The sequence below is a fragment of the Diorhabda sublineata genome, chromosome 8 (assembly GCF_026230105.1).
Source record: "Diorhabda sublineata isolate icDioSubl1.1 chromosome 8, icDioSubl1.1, whole genome shotgun sequence".
Lineage (NCBI taxonomy): Eukaryota > Metazoa > Arthropoda > Insecta > Coleoptera > Chrysomelidae > Diorhabda > Diorhabda sublineata.
This window is the reverse complement of record NC_079481.1, coordinates 25,966,259-25,987,921: the sequence shown is the minus strand read 5'-3', so window position 1 is coordinate 25,987,921 and position 21,663 is coordinate 25,966,259. Positions and strand designations below refer to the sequence as shown.

General features: G+C 32.4%; 1 protein-coding gene across 1 annotated transcript in view; it reads left to right on the top strand.

Moving 5' to 3' along the window:
* The window catches only part of LOC130447332 (protein O-mannosyl-transferase Tmtc3-like), a 177,816-nt gene that overhangs the window by 88,138 nt on the left and 68,015 nt on the right, over positions 1–21,663 (top strand). Inside the window, exons 4-5 of the mRNA XM_056784097.1 lie at positions 15,019–15,118; positions 20,905–21,020. Coding sequence (XP_056640075.1) covers positions 15,019–15,118; positions 20,905–21,020 — 216 coding nt within the window. The remainder of the gene's footprint in view (positions 1–15,018; positions 15,119–20,904; positions 21,021–21,663) is intronic.

Here is a 21,663-nt window from a genome sequence, read left to right as displayed (position 1 = left end):
TATGGTAACACAATATTTTTCACATCAAAGTTCGTATTTAGTCCTGTTCCAATTATAAGTTAGCGTTCATTTTGCACCGATGTATGCATGTAGAGTATCATGTTCACAATCAGCTTTGAAAGTTCATTAACGTAATCAGATTCATCCAGAAATAGCAAATTCCAAATTTTACAATATTAAACAATTTAATCCTAGCAATTTAATTTGGACATTCGAAATCAGAAACCCAAACTGTAATTAGTTAGTTGAAGTTAAATTCTCGTAATTTATATGTGGAAATTTTAAAGAAGAGTTCAAAACAAAAGGATGATATCCAAAGTCAATTCTACTTGCACTATAAGCAATCTTCTTCATTGGCCGTTAAGTATCCAGATAAGACTAATGTTTGTAACATTATTTTTGTCGGGCATCCGATGTATTCTCTTAATATCAAGCCAGCGTTATTAGGGAATTCTATTTTTTATGGTCCTTTTTGGTAGTCTTTGTGCTCTATATTTGTATTTTTTTCTAGTATGATGTGCCCACCTCTATTCTAGCTTAGATAAACGCTCTATGATGCCTGTACTTTTGTACGTCCTCTGCTTTTCTCTTTACAGATCCTATTTCTAAGCGAGATTCCTAACATGGCTCCGATGACCTTTGTGTTGTTAAATATCGACTGTTCTCTGTGAGTGTCATAGTTTCCAGGCCACGTGTCGCTACTGGAAGTATACGTGATTCATATACTTTTATTTTTTTTTAAAGTGACTGGGAACGGTTCAGTTTTTCATATGACGAAGCTTACCAAATGCTGCCTACTTTAAATCACTTTTCTCCATCCAATTTTATATTGTGACTTACCCGTTGATATTTCCAATGATTATTATACCAGCCACATCACCCATTATTTTTGTATCTGATATATAGTGTCTGTTCAGGCTCTGTGTATAGTAACTTTCGGAAGCAAATCAGTGTGGACTAAAACATTGTTATCAGCACATCGCACACCTCGCTGATTTTGCCGTGCTTATTTGCGATAAATTTTGACGCATTTTCATTAGTAAGTCAGAGTTATATACCACGTTGTTGGATGTATTAGATTGCTGTAAGTCAATCAAAGAAATACCATTGCAGTATCAAATTTGGTAGCTCCCATTTCCGATGCCACTCCATGCAATCTCTTTTGGATGTCAGATTAAAATAAAATACCATAAGTTTAATCACCTGTAACAATTAATCGCATTACACTATTTTGTTTCTTGCGGCAAATCTCTAAAAATCTCTCACAACATTCTACTCGACCCTGCGTGTAGGATCCTTAGAATACTTGTTTTGAAAATATCGGTCTGTGCTGCAATTTCTTTTCTTTTCATTCCTTCTAACTACGATCAATTCTTTCATCTAATTTAATGGGTCTCGTCTCCAGCAAAACCACTTAGAACACTTTTCAATTTTTGGAATTGATGGACATCGTAAACCGTCTTAATTCTGTTTTTTATTTGTGTTGGTGTTAATCCTTCTTGAATCAAAAATTTTATAACAGTACGAAACTCAATTTCAGACATTTCTCAAAACAACTTGATTGAGTGGCCGTTCGAGTTCTACTATAATGAAATGGATGGAAGCAGCAAGTTGAGACTTTGTGTAAAGCATGTTGACACGTACATATAGATTTTTGCGAACGTACTATATTTCCGGACTACGTATTTCGTCTGCAAAGCGAATATTGTTTAGGTAGGATACGTAAATCTTTATTCCCTTTCGTTCCCTTTATAGTTCTGAGGATACTTTCTCCAAGGGTTAATGATTTTAAAGATATCGAATCTTCCTTGAAAAAATCTCGTTATATTTTCATTTAGGTAGTAACTCTTCGTCAATTTTAACATAGAATATAGCATTATGATATATATTTTTAATTACGTTAGTGTATTCTGAATCTTTCTTCCCTGTATAAAGTAATCTTCACTAACGTGATTCGGCTGGCCTAGATTATATTCGCCACATGTTTTTCGGACGATCAGAGACACAATTTAACACTTTGCCACTTATCCGAGAGCATTTTTACACTAAATTTATTCGCTTGTCGCAATTAAAAAAACCTAAAGTGATATTTACTGTCAAGACCAGTTAATTTTGTGTAAAATCCTTCTGAAAATCTGCTCGAAAAATTCTAATAAGAAGGAAAGAAATTCTACTTGAAACTTTAAAATTAATTATGAATCATCGGTGATGAAACTTGTGGGACAAAATCGTAATATATAATAACGAAAAAATAGTATCGTTTCTTTATATGTTCAATTATTTAACTAATATTCTTATATACATTAATTAGTAGAGTCCATTAATAGAAATGTCTCATAAAACTATAATTTTATTAATAATATATTGAAAACTTATTTTCACAAGCAACCAGCCTGGCCCAGGGCTGCAGACCAGTATTGAGTTTACCTAGGCAATCAAACCTAGTCCAGACTTGCCAACTAGCCTTGTGCCTATCTAAGTAGCCAAGCCTCTCCCAGACTTCTAAACTGTCTTGAGCCTACCTAGATAACCAGGCCTGGTCCAGGCTTCCAAACCAAACATTGTTATCATCCAAGAGTTCCACCAAGTCTGGTCCAATGATGGCTTTCAAGCTAGTAATAGAGTTGTACATACTTGGCACAAGTCTGGGACTCTATTGGGTCTACCATAAAATCCTATATTGGTATCTTTTGCTGTTCAATTATGCGTGGAAAAACTTTCGAATCATTCGATTTGTCAATAACGGTTATTTATATTTGCATAATTGACTCATACTCAAATTACAAGTTGAATTAATATATGAGTAATAAAAGAAGTCATAACAAAGTACTAAGTGCAATGTCGAAAATTTAAATGCAGAAAATATCTGCTTATTTCATTACTTTACATGCTGATGTACATACAGCCACCTGCTGGATATAATGTTTTAACAAAACATTATGTTGCTGGATGAATATTAAAAAACTGAGCGTAATCAGAAATAATTTTATGAGAGATTAGTGACATTTTGAAGCAAAAATAAGAGATCGTACGCACAGAGTCACAAGAGACATGGACAGATAGGAGCAGCCTCAAATTCTAGTGATTCTACTACAAAATGTAAACAAATAATAGTTATTAGAGCTGGCTTAGCCACAGGAAAACGCATTATCGAAGTACCAACCATGCAAATAAATTGAAAGACTACGAAAAGAAACTACAAACACTACTGATAACAAAACTATTCTGGTTTACACACTGAGTATAAACTGATAACATCATTATTTTCACAAATCCCGAATAAAAAAATTTCACTCAGCCATCTCAATAGCTGTGAAAGTAGTATGGCAGTATGGCCGAGAAAAGGGTGAAGCATTTCTCTTTTTGGACATTTGGACATTTGGAGTGGGCATCATACTGTCTTGACCTGAATTTAATACAAAATAATCTGGAGAATGCTTTCTAGTGAATTGTATGAATTGGGAAGTAAATTTAGACCATTGGGAGGGATAGCTCTCTTCCAAATCATATTTTTGTAGTATGTGGAATAGAGAAAATTAAACTCATTACTGAAGTTTTATTAACATATAGTGAAAAGTCTTTCACAATGGAAAACAGTAATTTTTATTCCCGATTCTTTTGATTAAAAACGTTACATCTATTCAAGTGAGTCAAAAAGATTATCACCAAAAGCGTAGTATTTCCAAAAAAGTTACTCATTATACTTGTAATTTTTTTGTTTGCCATTATATATAATGCAAAATTCAAATGTCCAATATAAATAATTACTCCATAATTTTCAGTGGAAATGTTTATTCGGAACCCTTATTTCTAGTTTCCTATTTTTTCAGAAACAGTGAATCTCGTTTCTGGGGATGATTAATATCACTGTTTATATTATCCATTTGCATTATTGATATATTTCGACCCTTTTACTTTTATACAAAATGCTCAGGGAGAGGATCATCATCATCACCGTGGTTTCGGTTTTGTTGGGTTTGTTTTGAACCGGATGTGATTGTAAACTTCGTTAAACTGTTTTCTTACGGTGTTGGGAATCTAAATTAACTACGTTCGTGCGTCGGCACTTTTTACTCCGCAGTGATTTTAATGAACTGGAAGTGGCGATCAAATTGAACATATTGAACATATATGATGATAAGAGTACGAAATAAAAAATTAGAATAAGAAACTTTAGAAGCTAGAGCCGAAAACTCATATGCAGATTATTTTTCGATAGCTAGGAAACAAACAAAAAAAAACGAAACATTGGCTTTAAAGGAAGGATTAAAAATTTTTTTTATGAAACAATACAATGGAATGTAGTAAATGAAATGTAGTTTAGAGCATATCAAAACATAAATATAAACAGAAGAATTAGCAATAATGACATTTATTCTAGGTATGTTTTTCTATTACTAAATAGTTTATAATGTATATGAGGTACTAGAGAAGACCTAGAATATGGTACCTAGAGTGCATCTCAATGATACCTTACATCAACCTCTTCCGTAAGTTGAAAGTCATACATTTTATGACTTTTGAAAACTCTTATGATTTATGTTCATAAATAATTTTGATGTAAAATGAAACCAGTATAAGTACAAATCCAAATTATACTCGGAATCAGAAGACGAACTGTCGCAACCAATAAATACAATGACAGGCTCCATCATTTCATCAGTAATATTGTGAAACTCTCACCTTTTCTCTCCTTCTTTGATCTTCTTTTTCCCAATTCTCAGACTTTACATTATTTACAGGCTCCAGAAACAATTGAAGGGAATCATTTTTTCTTCAAAACTCTTCCTTCATATATTCCCATACTAATTCAATGGAGTTCAGCTCATAATAATATGGTGACCTAACCACCATCATTGCATAATTATCTGCAAATTAACAAATTTATTCTCTTCATTGACGAAACATCCAGTTCTCTTTTCACAGAATTTAGCATGTAAATCATCTATCAACCACTTGGTTGTGGACAATTTTCTAAAAGTCTTGATGGATAACTTTCAGTATACATTACCATTATACAGTTCTGAGGATGCAGATCTAACATTTGCTCGAATTATTCTTCAAAAACATCAGTATTCATGGCCACGTGGTATTTAGCGGTACGAGTAGATTAAAAAGTCAATAACCAACCCTCAACAAAACCCTTTGAACTGTCGACTATTATCGATCTGCGTCTTTTTTTTGATGCTTAATTCAAACCAGTAGATAAATTATTTTAAAGAACCTTTCTTTGACTTAACTATTTCATATTGCTATCAGATATTATCCAAGTTTACAAATTATTCATCAACGACAACGACAATTTTCTAAAAGTCTCGATGGATAACTTCAAGAGGATCCAAAATTTCGTTTTCAAATCATTCTTCAAAAACATCAGCATTCATGTCCTCGTGGTAGTCAGCAGTACAAACAGACTCAAGTTCAAGAAACTACATTCAAAAAACTGTTTGAATTGCCGATGTGTACTAGTATCAGTCTGCTTCCTTTTTCTGATGGTTGATTTAAGCCAGTAGATAGATGATTTGAAAGAATTTTTCTTCGACATAACAATTTCATATGACCATCAGAATTTTATCAATTTTGTAAATAATTGATCAAGAACTTGGTTGTGGGTAATTTCCTAAAAGTCTTCATGAATAACTTCCAGTATCCATTACCATAATACATTTCTGACGAAGAAGACATTTGTTTGAATCCTTTTTTTGATGGTTGATTCTAACCATTTGATGAATCATTTGAAAAAACCTTTCTTCGACTTATGACAATTTCATCTTGCCACAAATTTATATGATGTATGTCCCTAGTTAATCCATGTACCATCTAAATAAAATTTCATCTCCATACTACAATATCGTTTGTTCCTGTAGAAATAGGCTTTCTGCAATGATTTTCTATTAACTTATTGCTATAAAAAGTTTCCATAGTATGCTTCGACTCAAATCTGGATAATCATCTCCAACCGTAAGAAAAACTTCCTCCGTTATCCTAAATCCTTTTCTAAAGAAGAACGCATGCACTTTCCATTCTTTGATTTGAATTTTCACGTGATGCTTGGAACTCTCTACACGATTTTTCTTCAATAACTATTTAAATAGTAAATTTCCCTACACCAAGCGTACTGCTAACTAATTCACGATGTTATCAACCTTTTAACATAAACTGTTGTCTGTAAATGGTTTAAAACTATTGAATATTAATGCTTTTTTATTGAATGTTGAAGGACATTCACGCGGTTCTTCTAAATTTTTGATAGTCACACTAGAAATCACGTTGCAAGTTGCAACTAAACTGAACTGTTTAGAATTTGGACCTTCTTACTAAAATGAGAAACCTTCAATCGCATTTTGAGTGTTGGATGATGTTTAGATTATTTTGTAATAATATTTAAAACGACCGTACTAAGTTTTATTATTTTCTCATTCATAAAAAAACTAAACTTATGAAATAGCAAGACATTTTACATCAAACTGACTAATACTTCAATTGATTGAAGTACAATTAATTCACTGTACTATTAGCATTGTCAAATGTCCATCGGAAAAACTGTTATCTCTAGTTAATTTTTATAATTTCAGCTTGTTAACATTCGTAAACAACCATAAATAAATTTGCTTCACTACTTAAAGGATTAAACTGAAGTGTTGAATAGTTTAGTGTGAAAACCATCTCTTTAATTAGAAACCGTGAATAACGAAGGCATAAAACCATACCCTTATTAACATGACAGGAAATAATTAGCAACAGTTCCAAAATTGAAAATAGTGGTTTCGAACTTTCTTGCTTCCCGTACAATTTTCGTCTTGTTTAATTATAATTTGAGGTAGTAATCATTTTTTGTTATGTATATAGTTCAATAATTCACGTCACAAAAAGGATAAACCTCGAAATAAAAAATATTGAGCTTCAAATTTGGTCTTTACAAAAAGTCAAAAAATTCCTTGTGTGATATTCGAGATCGAACGTTACAATAATCTGTAGATGACCAATAAGAAGCATGAACAATAAGTAATACATGTAATATGACTAAGGAAGGGTGATCAGAGAAGAACAATAACATCACGAAATAAGCAGAAGCAGCAGTACATGAAATGATGACAGGAAAAACAAACAACAAACAAAAAAAAATGGAATAGCTAAAGAAATTAAAATATGTATTGATAAAGAAGGAAAATAATTGATTTGAAATATATGTTATTATGTTTTTGAAGAAGAAAGTCTGCTGAGAGATAAGAAAAGTAACCATAATATTAATATATAAAAAAGAGGAGTATACGCAATGTCTAAGCATCTAGCTGATACTATGCATGTTTGGAAGTTTTGAAAAAAATCAATACGTAAATTATATAAAAAACAGGAAGCATTCCGACCAGACAGACAAATGAATAACATCATATTTATAGTGAGAAAGAAAACTAGAAGGAGAAGAAGTAACATCTGATCTAAGAGCAGTTTCTGTTACAGTAAACAGAAGATATATGCTTATTGTAGGTGATAGAAATACCAGAAAGGAGCTATCAGAAGTAGGTTGAAAGCTGAAGAAAACATGGAAAAAGTGCCAATGATGGTGCTATTGGAATAGAGGAAGAAGTTAATAATAACAATATCAAAAAAGGAAATCTGGGAAAGTGTAAGAACCACGGAAGTATCATTGTAAAATTCAGCATGAAAACTACTGCTAACAATAATAAGACAAAACAGATTTATAGCATTATGTGATAGATAAGACCAATGGATACAATATAGATATAGAAATTTCATTTATATACTTCCAACAATCCTTTGACACCATTGAATAAAAATATCTAAGGTGAGCTTTTGAATACATGAGATTCATATCCGTGTTAATAAAACTGATAGAAATGATTATGGAAAATTAATAATAATTAATAGGGGTGAGGTAAGGTGATACACTATCAATCAATATCAATAGAAAAAGAAGCAAGTAATAAAAAATATAATAAAAGAAAATGTAGGAAGAATTTATGAAGGTAGGTGAGAAATGTGTCTAAAAACTGAGACAGACAAGACAAAATGTATGAAATTTAGCAGATAGAGGAAATAGTCCGAGTTAAAATAGAAAGATGTGATTTTGGTGTGATGGAGAAATCCAAATATCTTGATAAAATAATAATGAACGATACAAATAGACCAGAAGATACAAGCATCAAATAGAGTATTTTATGCTGCAGATACCATGAGTATAACTAATAAGGGAGCTAGATAATGCTATTATGGGTCAAAGATACGCTGGAGGGAACGTATGCTGTGATGGTAATATAATAGCAAGAATAACATATCTAGGATATATCTTCATATAGAGCTGGACTGGAAGCTGAGAAAAGGAGAAGATGAGAAATGCCGTGATCGGGATGGTTAGATGGATTGGAGATGGGTTCAGAAACAATAAGAAACTGGAAACAAATGGCTGTGGCCTGGTAAACAAGCTGACCGTATAAGATAGGGACTGAGTCTCCCGCAAGTTCCACATAAGGAACGTCATGTCATATGCAGGGTGTCCCACGACGAGTTAAGACCATCTGTGTATGACAAAATACTTATAGTAAAATCATGAAAATTCGTATGTTTGGGTTTTCGGATACGATCTTTTCAACTAAAATACTTTCAAAGTTCTACCGGAAGTTGACTGTAACTGTTGTTTTAAATAGAACACTCTGTATATTAATACTTTTTGAAATCTATATAAAATTTTGGTATACTTTTGTCTAAAAACTTTTTTTCCAAAAATGCATACCTTTTGAGTTATTAATTTTTTTGTAAAAAATTTGACCATTGCAGACCCCTATAAATTATTTTTTTACGAAGACACCCTTAAAGATATGAAAATGGTTTCTGTTCGGTTGCTTTTAGCAAGATCAGACGTATTTGAATCTATGTTGAAAAATTTCATACAGGGTGTGTATAAAAAGTGGTCAAAGTTTAATTTTATAAACATCAAATTTCCTTATTTTTTTAAATAGAACCACCCGGTTTTTTTCCATTTTAATGCATTCAGGGGTAAAAAATAAGGAAAATTCATGCACTATACACGTATATACACTTTCATATACCTAAACCTTACCGTTATCTAGAAATTAAATGTTTGCCGTAAATTTTGGGTCAACAATTGGTTTGATTCGATGAACTTTTGCTTCAAATGAACTGTATAGCTTCAAATTGTTGAGGAGTCTTTTAACAGTATACGAGTTTGGTCGTGGTTTGGATATCTTGCAACAAATGAAGTACATGTTCTTGTAACAACTTTGTCACATTCACCATGTATTAAAAGCAAATTTACATAATCTTCGTTATTAAATTGAGAACGGGCAATTTTAACGATTCTAGAAAGTGTCAACAATTGACTAATGACAGTTAAATAAGTGTCATTTATTACAAATCCTGCTAAAAGTATAGAAAAAATTAAAATTTGTTAAATAATACAATAATTTAAAACCTCAAATATCTCGGAAATGACTAAAAGTTGGAATACGATTAGTAAATATAATTTGATTTGATTTCTTTAGAAACTTTGAGAAGATAAAGAAAAATACTTTTTTATTTCTTAGTGCTTGTATCAACGGGTCAAAATAAAATTTAAACTACACTCGCATTTCCAAAAATTTACAAAAAATATTCAGTATCTAGATAACGGTAAGGTATGATTTTACTACAAGTATTTTGCCACATGCTGTTATTTTTAACTCGTCGTGAGACACCCTGTATAATTGCACTGAAATTATATGTAAACTAAGAGATATAGTTTTGAATAGTTTCAAGGAGTTAATTACAGTAGAAAACTACCATTACATAACATCACGTAAAGTATTCTCTATCGTTGCAATTTAATTGATTTTAGTTATTTTTCCATTTTGCAAATAAATTTTTTTTCAGGAACTACTCAAATACCGTCTCTAATTTTATGTATATTTAGGCACAACTTATAAACTGAGTCATGCAATATGATGCGCAAGAACTGTCGCTGCAATAGAGTTAATTTTGTAGTTTATGCAAGAGATTTCATTTATTTTCTATCAAATTCCAGGATCCTACCTGTTCGCTGTTATAAAAGAACTAGGAAGCTCCGGTATTTAGTTTGAATATTGTTACGTCAAGATTATTTTCCACATCATGTAACACTTTAATGAACCTTTTATGTCACAAAATGTTAAGTACATTTCCCTACAACTTCAACGAGTCAAAAAGGAAGAACAAACATGGGGGAAATAATATACCGAAGTTTAATGTTCTCGACAGAATATTCCATATATGGGGTTTAGATCTAGTAGATTTAATAAATTTAGTAGATACACAAATTCTTCTTAGATACTGATTGATGATTATAAGTCAAATCAAAATACTATAATATACATTGTTTTGAAAAGGGTGATTACAAAATGAATTTACTCCGAAAATATCAAATTAAACTACTCAAATGCTAAAGACATATTGTGTCAAAGTGCTTGACAACCCATAAAAGTAATGAGACACTATAAACTTTTCGTATAGTAAGTGATTAACATAAAAACCAATTTTTCAAAAGAATCCTACCATTATAGTCGATTTTCTTATGAAATTACCGCAGGTGATCTAGATTGGAAACTAACCACTTAATCTTTTTCACCTACTCAACCAAAATGATACTCAAAACTAAGTGAATTAGCTTAATTTTAGAATATTTTAGTGGCTTCAAACTGGTTGGAAAAGGTTAATCCCCATTGTTGCAATTAAAGTTTATTATTCCACGTGCTTTCCGAATAGAATATTTATTACTTAAGTTACCTATTAGATTCAAGCAGGTTGTCAACCTAGAACTGAACTAAGTTATTTTAGCTTAAGTCACGTAGCTGTGTAACTTTTTTAGGCATAAGATATACTATAGGTCGATCAAATTAGACAAAAAAAAGAGCGAAGTTACATAAATTCCTTCTAAGCTGAAAATCAGTAAAATTATTTAAAATATAATTAAAAATAAAATTTTAAAGTTCAGGTGTGTGAAAAAATAGGTTTTTTCGCGATTTTCAGCAAAACTGTAAGTCTTAGCATAAAATTACCTCAGACAAAAATTGTAGATAATTAAATTACAAAAAACGAACCAATACTTTTTTCTACAAGCCTCCGTTTCTGAGATATAACAATTCAAAAAGTTGTAAAAGTTTTAATCGTCATACGTACTCGTATATACATCACTAGAGTTGTAATATACGTTGAAATATTTTTCTATCGGCTATTGTAAATTAATTTAAAATATAAAATATAAAATATAAAATATACATGTTATGACTAAAAGAATATCAGATAAAATAAAACCCAGTTATACTCCATTGTAACCTTAAGACAACATCTGTCTCTAAAAATTTATGGTAAAACAAGCTAATAATCATGCTAATGTATTGATTATTGAAACAGTAATAGAGCTATTTAGTCAATCATACTACTCACCGCTCAAACCTCAACTGAAAAAACTATTTTCTTCTTAAAATCAGGAAAAGCTCAACATCAATCGCAAATCTATTCATCAAAAAGTTCATCTACTTTTGCAAGGCGTCAAAATCATGTACTACTTTCACACGCAATAACTCACTGTGACACAACATCTGCATTTTATGGGAGGGGTAAAAAACAGTTTTCAAAATGTTTGAAAAACAATATTTACTTCAATGTATTGCAGTTTTTAAAGAAATAATCCAACCTGACAAGTTATTACCAACGGCATTCGCTTTTTTTTCTATGTACAGAGCTCCTAAAAAACTACCTGCTTAGATAAGTGAAAGACAAGTTCCATTAACTTGTTTTCCTTCAACCTCATCTTGGTTATCACTTGGACCGTACAGACTGGGGTTGGAAGCTGTTCAACAATACATTAGAACCCGTTCAAACTTTAGTCCCATCTGCGCATGCACATGCACATTTAGCACTGCAAAAAGGGATGCAGTGCTAAATGTGGTTGCAAAAAAAGTCGATTGTTGAGATGTTTTGTATGTACACCTTGTCAAGGCCGGTCGTGCTCACACTATTAAATGTCACAACTTGTATTTAATTTAAATCGCTTTCCTCTTTACAATCTCTGCTAATTTCCATTATATTGCAACCGTTTCAAATTGAACAACAGACCCGTGGAATAGGCTTACTGAGGAAATCACTATTGATACGTTTTTTTGTAGAAAATTTTATGATCTACAATATTCGTCTAAGGTATTTTCATGATAAAACTTGCTGAAAATCGCGAAAAACTCATTTATTTGACCTTTGACTTTAAATAAAATTTTCTCCATACACGGAAATGATGGGAAACTTTTATTTTCAATTACTTTTTAAACAATTTTACTGATTTTCAACTTGATGGGAATTTATATAACTTCTAATGTGTAAATTGAACGGACTACAAAACCTACATTGCTGCGATCATTTCCAGAAGACGAAGATTTGCTGTCATAGGTCGGTTCATGTCCAGTTCTTCTGTTTGAGTATACCTCTTTATATTCAACCAATAAGCATAATCCAACCATAACATTGATTGATCATCATCTTCTTCTTCTTCTACTTCTTGGAGATCTATCGATCTGTTAATTCTGAAGCTGCCTCTGCATCTTTTCCTGAGAGGTGGTTTGCCACTATCTTTCCACTTTTTAGGTGGTCTCTCGGGAGTCCTTGAGCCGGGCGGGTTGTTTTCTCGGACTATTTTCGGAAGTCTGCTCTCGTCCATATGTCTTACATGATTGTACCACTGCCTCTTACGTTGTCTTCCCCATCTGACAATGTCTTGTATCCCGCATTGTTCTTTGACATCTGTATTTCTTACTTTGTCTCTTCTTGTTTTCCCCACTATTGATCTTAGTGTTGTCATCTCTGCCACACTCAGCATTTGTTTCGTCTTGTTGGTTCCGTGCCGTACGTCATGATGGGTCTGACCCATCATCATTGATCATAATAACGCAAATCCCATGCAATTATGAAGATGACTTTTGAAGTTATCTCATCTTTTCATCGTCCAACTTAAGTGCTTGACATCGCACACCCCTATTTCTGTACAAACTTCATGGCCACTAAAAAGTACGAAATAATGCATATTTTTTCATGCAACCCCATGTCTTTAGGAATTATTTTTGTGTTGCTTGTTTTCCCAGTTACAATAACTTTGGTAATACAATATTTAACAAAAATATTGTTGTATATGAGAAAGAAAGACAATAAACAAAGCGATACGATATTTATTAAAGATTTAGGTGAATTTTGATGTAACCCATCATTAATTTCAACGATACCTATTCAGTACATAATATTAACGTAACATAAAACAAAACACGAACAATTAAATCTGGAATACAAAAGGAATCGTTTCAAATTTTCAACCAACGGTAGGATTTAACGGTGACTGAAAATCTTTTCAGACACGCCGAAAATATTCAGATTTGCAGGATTTAACAATAGGCTATTTTCTGTTCCATTCAATTTGAATAAAAAAAAATCGAGTAACGGCAGAACCCGAATATTTCAAAAATGTCAAGTTCAATAAGCCCATTAATTTTGTCAACAAGAGATAGATAATCGAAATTAAATAGACATCACTTTTCTCACAGAAATTACAATAAATTTCGAAGTGTTGTAGAAGTGACGTGAATCCTTGATCATTTAAATTTAGCTCCAACACATCATAATTATTGATTATAATATTGAAATGTTGAAATTGTTTTCACTTGATAAAAAAACTAGAATATATATACGAGGTGTACCGAAACTAGTGTTGCCACAGAAGAAGTGCGCATGCGTCAAATGTTGCGATTATCTTCTGTTTAACCTGAAACCCACTATAGGGTTTGTTGACAAACCAGTGTAGCGGTGCGCTTCATTTGTATAGGGCTTCTTTTTCTTTTACCCCAAAAATTAGAGCAACGGATTGTTGAGGAATTTCACATGGAACTTGGAAAAACTGCAACTGAAATTCATAATTTATTGAAACAGGTGTGTGGCAATGTTTGTCGCGTCCACACGTTTTCGAGTGGTTTATCGTTTTCAAGATGGCCGAAATCATTCACGTTCGAATCGCCATTCCACGTCAAAATTGGATAGAAATATCGAAAAAGTCAGAAATCTTATTCGAACGTACCGTCGTGCGATTGCTGAATCTACTGACAAAAATATTTGCAGCAATTTTACATAAAATATTTGACATGCGAAAAGTGTTTAAAGAACTGGTGGTAAAAACTTTAAAATCTGCATTAGAAGGAACAAAGTTAGTTTGTTGAAGCTGTGAAAGAAAAAGCATCGCGCGTCCTGAAGGAAATGGCAGAAAATAATTTCCTGTACTATTTCGAACAATGGAAGAATTGCATGCAGAGATATCGAAGGTGTCAATATATAAATATACATAATATCAAAATAAAATGTTTATATTACCAATTTCTTCATTTAATAGCCACACCTCGTACATAATAGTCAATTCTTATAGAAATTTATCTCATTCGCTTTTAAAAATCAAGCTAATTGTCTCAAAGTTTAACAACTGCTTCGTATTCAAAATTGAATTATTATTTCTCCATTTGCTAGAAAATAATTGTTTAGCAACTACGAGATCATCTAGAAAGTTGGAAACGATAAGTTTCCTCATGTGTGTTACCCAACTAAATTGACAATTTCCATAGTTTCTCACAAATAGAACTCGACTGATTCGATTTGAACAAATATCAAAATCTCATACTAATAAACACGTTCCTGGTTATTAATTCACGCACATATAAAAGGTTAATTAAAAAGAAACTTCTGAATATCTCACAAACGAAAAAAGATAAAAGAAATAGAAATATAACGTTCTAGAAAAATATGGAAAAAACCTCACAGGCTGTATTTATTTAGTGTGTTAGTACTTATATGGTCATTTTCTTCATGGTTATTGTTATTAGGTATTGAGGTTGAAAATGATTGAAGGCTTAAAGTATTACGTATAGCTAATCCATCTTGTTGAATTAGATGTAATCAATTCAACAGCATTATCATAAAAATTTCAGTTTACCTGTTTATTTTCAGGTCGCAGGCGTTGTAGGAAGAGCAGAGACACTTTCATCAGTCTTCTTCTTGGCAGCTTTCATTCTATATACCAAAGCGACGCGAAATAAGAAATATACAGGTAGGATTTCCTCTCAATTTTTCTCATTTTTTTTTCGTGTGAAAAAGTATTGAAAGTCGATCTACTTTCAAGTGATTTACAACGATAATATTTCTACTGTGTCATAATCCCTATGGTTGGTTGATTCGAAGATGAATTTCTGATAATCATAATTCATTGATGCCGCAATGAGAAGTGATACGTTAAAATGTCTAGAAAACTTCAGTTAATATTGAGTCAAGAGTTTGCCTCAATATGAATTGGAATAATAATTTTTGGAAATTGAGGAATATTTGAGAAGATTAAGAAATAGGTCGATTCCTGTTTCAAAATCGTCTGGTTTATACTTAATGGAGTCACCGGGAATATCAAAATCTGAAAGGTCTTGACGTTTCCAGGTGAAAATACGAGGCAAACAGAATGAAACGTCTTCTTTTCTGCTTATCTATTCAGTTACGGATACGTTTTATCGATTTCGACATGGAAAATAAACGAAACTGTTAGAATAAGAGATAAATTCTTCCCATGTGTGAATTTCATATCAAACGCTTGACTGCATTCTAAAATGTATGAAAAATGTTAAACCGAAAACTTTCTCTTAGTTTAGCACTTATATACTTCAGAGTACTCAGAACACATCCATTTCTTCAAATCATTAGATTTTATTTGATTTTCCAGTAGAATCATATAGATATATAAATTATTCATAATGTTTTTATTTTTGAATTTAGAATAAATACTTACTACCGACATCGAAATTTTCATTTACATACTTCGGTTTCCATCTGAACACAATTTTCATGTACGAGGGTTGTCTGAAGAGCTTCATAATAATAATAATAATTTTTCTATTCTCTTTTCAATTCTATACATATAGTCCATCAATGGTTCGGATTCATATATGTCTTCGGTGGTGTTAAATCCGGTATATTTCAATATGTGCACCATAATCAAACCAAATATCAAATCAATCGGCTGCTTAAATGTGTGACAAACTTTCTTCTGATGTCATTATTTGCTTGGAATCTTCGAATAAAACAGTAGTTCCAAAAGCTTCTTCTTCTTTAAATATTCCTCTTATTGATGTCTAAAAATTCAATTTAATACTCTACTGGCAGCACCAATGCGTTACTGACACGATGTGGATAATTCCACGAGGGTTGTCGGAAATTTTCCCAACCTAACAAATTAACAGGACAGGAAAATTTCTCTTGGAAGTGAAACTTTGAAATTACGAAACAGAAAAAATCGCCGAGGGCCAAATCTGGTGGATATGTTGGGTACTTGATTAATTCGAAGTGCATTTTAGTCATAGCGATCACCGAAATGTGAGAAGGTAATAGAAAAGTACTTCCTTTGTCTTCAGATACGGTCGTTTATTTTAAATTTCCCCCCAAGGATTGTTGCGTCTAATTATTGTTTCACTTTTTTAAAGATAGTCGATGAACACAATCCCATGACTATCCCAAAAAAGGGTGTCATTATTTGTTCATCTAAAGAAACTGTCCTTTTCCAAATAGGTTTTCCCTTTGCATTCCATTATTTATATATCGTTCTCCATTTCGGCATAACGGTATACCCAGATTTCATCTACAGTCATGGTTTGATGGAAAAAGTTCGACTAATTTTGTTCAAAGCACGTCAATAAAGCCTCGATTCAATGCTTTTATATCTTTCTCCGACCATCGTCCAGTACCATTTTGTCACATTTTTATATGATATTGCTGGTTGTGGTCATCCCCAATGCTTTTTGTCAATCAAGCTCATACGGCAAATTTATATTCAGCTGATTGAACTTTCACGGTCGTGAATCATGGTGCAGAGGCTAGGTACACAGTATTAACTTTTTTTTCATTTGCTCAGGCATATTGCCTTCCAAAAAGAAATATTAATGACAGCTCGATACTCAATACTCGTGAATATGTTGTTTAAACGTTTTCTGTTCGAGAGAAATTATCTTGTAATTATATTTTTCATATATCCATTCTGTGTTTATCAGGAACAAATTTTTAAATGAATTTTCTGTAATATAATTCATTAGTAATCAATCAAAAACAACTTTTATGGACATTAGTGGTTAATGTTTATTTTGAGTTTCTTAAAGAAACAATGACACAAACACGAGTGTCAGAAACTGAGCAACCAAAATAGCTGAAATATTAGTAAGAATAATATTTCCTAATTTACAATGACATCTCCCATTTGAGGTCGGAAACTTTTAAATAATCCTCTTACTATAAAATTATTATTTTGTCTACAGTCATACCTGGGTAGATCGCAAATGTTTGCATTTAATCCAGTCACATTTTCATAGTATTTGTCAACATTAACCAATTACCTCTTCTTCTAATTACAACCTTTTTGCGCAGGCTAAAAACGGCGCCCATGTTTCCTTAAAAATATCTTAACTCAACTCATATAACACCCAAATAGGAAAATGACATAAACTGTGTCAAGCAAATATATACAGTAACAGTAACAAATTATCTCTAAAACTTATCTGCATTGGGACGGCGCGATGTAGCAACCGTCGCCCATTAATCAGTTGATCACTCAGTTCTTAGAGTCCTCTTGTTCTTTATCACTGATCCGAATATCTACGCAATCTACTACTGGGATTCTTGTTATCAAAATTCGAGTAGTTCTGCCCATAAAAGTTACTTCCGAATAGGTACAAAACATGAGTCAAAATGAAACGAACTCACCAGTCTCTTGTTGGTGTTTGATCGCCTTAAAAAGGTATTGGTACCAGTTCCACAATCCAATCTACAGCTACGAAGGCTTAAGTCAGAGAAACCAGTTACCAAAAAAACTGCATAGGAGCTTCTTATAATCCCCGAAATCGGTGAAGAATGGCAATCGTGTACGGAGAAAGTGCGAAGCGCACCACACCGAAAAAAAAATTCAATCTCAAATGAGAAGAGGTCACATGGATGGCTAAATATCGTAATCAAGGCACTAAAACTAACTAGAAGACATTATTATAGATACAAGTTATAACTAAACATACATAATATCACTGAGATTCTATCATTTTCAATTAATAGAGACCGTAGCTCTTTCAGGGTGTGTGGGAAAGTTAACAACATGTAGTATATTGATGAAATATGAGATTATTATTTTCAATACATGATATTTTATATGAGGGATTATATATTGTTGTTTAATTTGCAATTATTAACCAAGTAAATAATGCATAAAACATTGTGACGGGATTAGGAATTCTTTCGTCAGAAAATTAACGTTACAACAAGAAACTCAACATGAATGAGTAGAATTTTGGTTCAAGACATTCTCCAAAAAGAAAAGATGGAACATAATCAACCACAACATTGTTATGTCCGATTCTTACAATTTCCTTTCAACGTTGTGCAAGTAGATACTCTTATAGTGAAAGTTCGCTTATTAATGTTATTACTGCTGAAGATTCCTTCATGGAGGTGATCGAGTAGATGCATCAAAATGAATCTATGCTTTGTTTGTATCCACCACATCAGTCTATCACAACGTATCATATCCAATGAACTAGTTTACACTTCAATAAACTGGAATATTAGGAGAAAAAAAAATCGAATATGATTGATAACCTCAAATAAAGGATCAAATAAACTTCCCTCATTATCGTCACTGACGAAGTGAGAGCGTTCTTTGCCTTAAATTATGATTGATTATATAATTATATATGGAATCTATAAACCCTAAAAAGTAGACGGAATCGATTTTTCGGAAGAAACTGAAACCTTTGTTTAGTTACGTTTTATTTTACTCCAAAATCTGAAAAAAAGTTATTTGATACAAAATCGATACAACCCTTCTGACCTAGTTTTTATAATTACTCGAAAAATTTAGCTCGACATAATTTGTTTAAACTCTAATTAATCTATATTGTTTGGGTAGCAATCAACTGTATTACATGATCTGAACTAAGACATGATATTGGTGAGTTGGAGAATACCTCATTATAAAGTGAAGTTTTATTCACCACATATTTTTCTGTTGTTGAATAATTTTTTGCCATTTCAATGTTTGGAAATCATTATCGACGACGAATCATATTTTATTTTTAAACGGGAGTGAAACGATGAATAATAAGAATTATTATTATCAGAAAAGGGAGAAAGTAAATACAGAATTGTATTTCAAACGGCACAAAATTTTGGCAATATATTCTCGTGGTCGTTCTTCCGCGTACATTTGTCCTTATGGAATTCTCTAACTGCAAAAATATATGACAAAGAGTGGATTAGATCTAGATTAATGCAGTTTCATAAAGAGAAGCATCCTCAAGGAAATTTTGTGTTTTGACCAGATAAATCAACTGCCCATTATGCCAAGGACGTTGTAGGAGCTTTTGAAATGTTGAATATTCCGTTTATTGGAAAGTTCAGGAATGTTCCTAATGTGCCTTAACTGTGGCCAATTGAACTTTGCAACGAACCGTAGATTCTGAAGTTGCTCTCCGCCACATACAACGCATAAGCTCCAACCATTGGACAGAACTTTCTTGAAACCGTTCAAAGTTGCCTATGAGATCAAATGCTGGATCATAGATAACTGACTATGATATTGCCGATCTTGTTCATAAAGCATTCACAAAAATTACTCGACTGGATATTGCGTAATCTGGGTTTAAATGCACAGGCATTTGCCCATTTGATAGGAATTTATTTTCCGACCTGGATTAGCTGATTTAGCGGTAGCTACAAGCAGCATTTCATCTTGCAATTCGACCTCAAGAGAATCCACAGACTCTCTTCTCCTCTAAACACCCACCAGCAGCCCCAAACCATCGACGAGCTTTGATCAGGATGTTAGCAAGACCATGAGGCATCAATATTTTATCAATGAAATAAAAGCATTCCCAGGCCATCGACTAGTCGTGATACAGATATTATTCAACCTGTCCTTAAATTATCTGCATTATCAGATGCTGTAAAAAACGCGAAAGAGGAAAAGAAAAAATAAAAAGTTTAAAAAACTTTTAAAAACTTTAAAACTGTAATAGAAGAGGAAGGGGACGAAAACAAAATTGGAAAAGCCATTGGAAAAAAGAGAAAGCAAGCCAAAGAAGTGGAAGCCAAATAAAGCTAAGAAAAACCAAACTGAGTCATAGCAATCAGAAAAAACTACTTGCGTACTATGCTTTGAAGACAAAGACGAGAACTGGATACAATGCTCCAGTTGCCGTGAGTGGGCTTATGAATCTTGTGCTGACTTTCCAGAATTTTCAAACACCTACATATGTGATTGTTGTCAAATGTTTTAAAACTGTCCGATGCTAGGGGTTTGGAGTGAAGTCTATTCGGTACTAGGCGCCAATTGCAAAGACTGCGTTTATTCTCACCAAAGTTATATTATGTTTTTGAATAAGTTTATGCAGAAGTTGCAAGTTTGCTCTCGTTAATTTTGTTCATCCTAACCCATCATCTGCTTTATTGTGTTCAAATTATTTGCGGCATTCTCTAATGCTCATTACGATTGAGTTTATCATCCTTTTTTTTCACTATTCTATAATCGATTGATTAGTTATTGTGATTATGGTTTCGAAGCTGAGTTTAATGGTGCGTACATAATTATATTGGAAATGCATTTCACCAATAGATTGTTGTTTCTATAAACTTGAAATTATCTCAGAGATAAAACGATAATAAATAACAAGAAAGTTAAAACCCTTTTACATTACCAAGCTTTCGTACTATTACTGATAAATCTTTAATGCTGTAAAATTATATTCGGTTGAATTCTGAAACTTCACAGATCATTATGAGTGTATTATATATAGTTCATGTGTTGCATTTTGTTTCCAGGGTGGAAATATCTCATGCTTTCAATGGTTTCCATGGCGACGGCGATGCTCTGTAAAGAGCAAGGGATTACGGTGGCTGGAGTTTGTGCAGCATATGAAATTTTCGTTGCTCAAAAGGTGAGTTTCTCGTAATTACTTTTTGTAAATTTCGGATGTCGTATAAAGATTGGTGTACCATATACAACAAAATAGGCCTTTCGATGAATAAAATATAAGCTGTTACAATATAAATGACAAGATGCGAAAATATATACTAGATGTTCTCAATTTAAGTCTCAAATTTAATGTAGACATTCTCGTGTTGCTATGCGAGGAACTGGAATTATCATGAGATCAATTTAATCTATCTAAAAATTACATTATTCAAAGAACTTTGCTTAACCAACACTAGATAATGCATCCACTCAAGATTCAATTTGACAAATGTGACTGCATTAGGACCAAGCTACTTAAATAAAAAGAATACCCCGACCTAAAATATGTTTCTACAATATCTGTGTACAAATATAAGTGAAACCAATATACATGAGATGACCAAACAATTATTTTAGACATATTTATAAGAAACAGACAGATTTCTATTACATTTTACCATAATCACAAGTGCTTCAATATCGAATATAGTAATCGAGAGCCATCAAGACTTTGCTATATGGGCCTTATATAATCATTCAGTAGAAGAACATTCCCCGCCGTTCATGTTGTCCAAAGATAACACCTTATTAACTCTAGAATATGCAGAAGATGTAACTTTGAATTT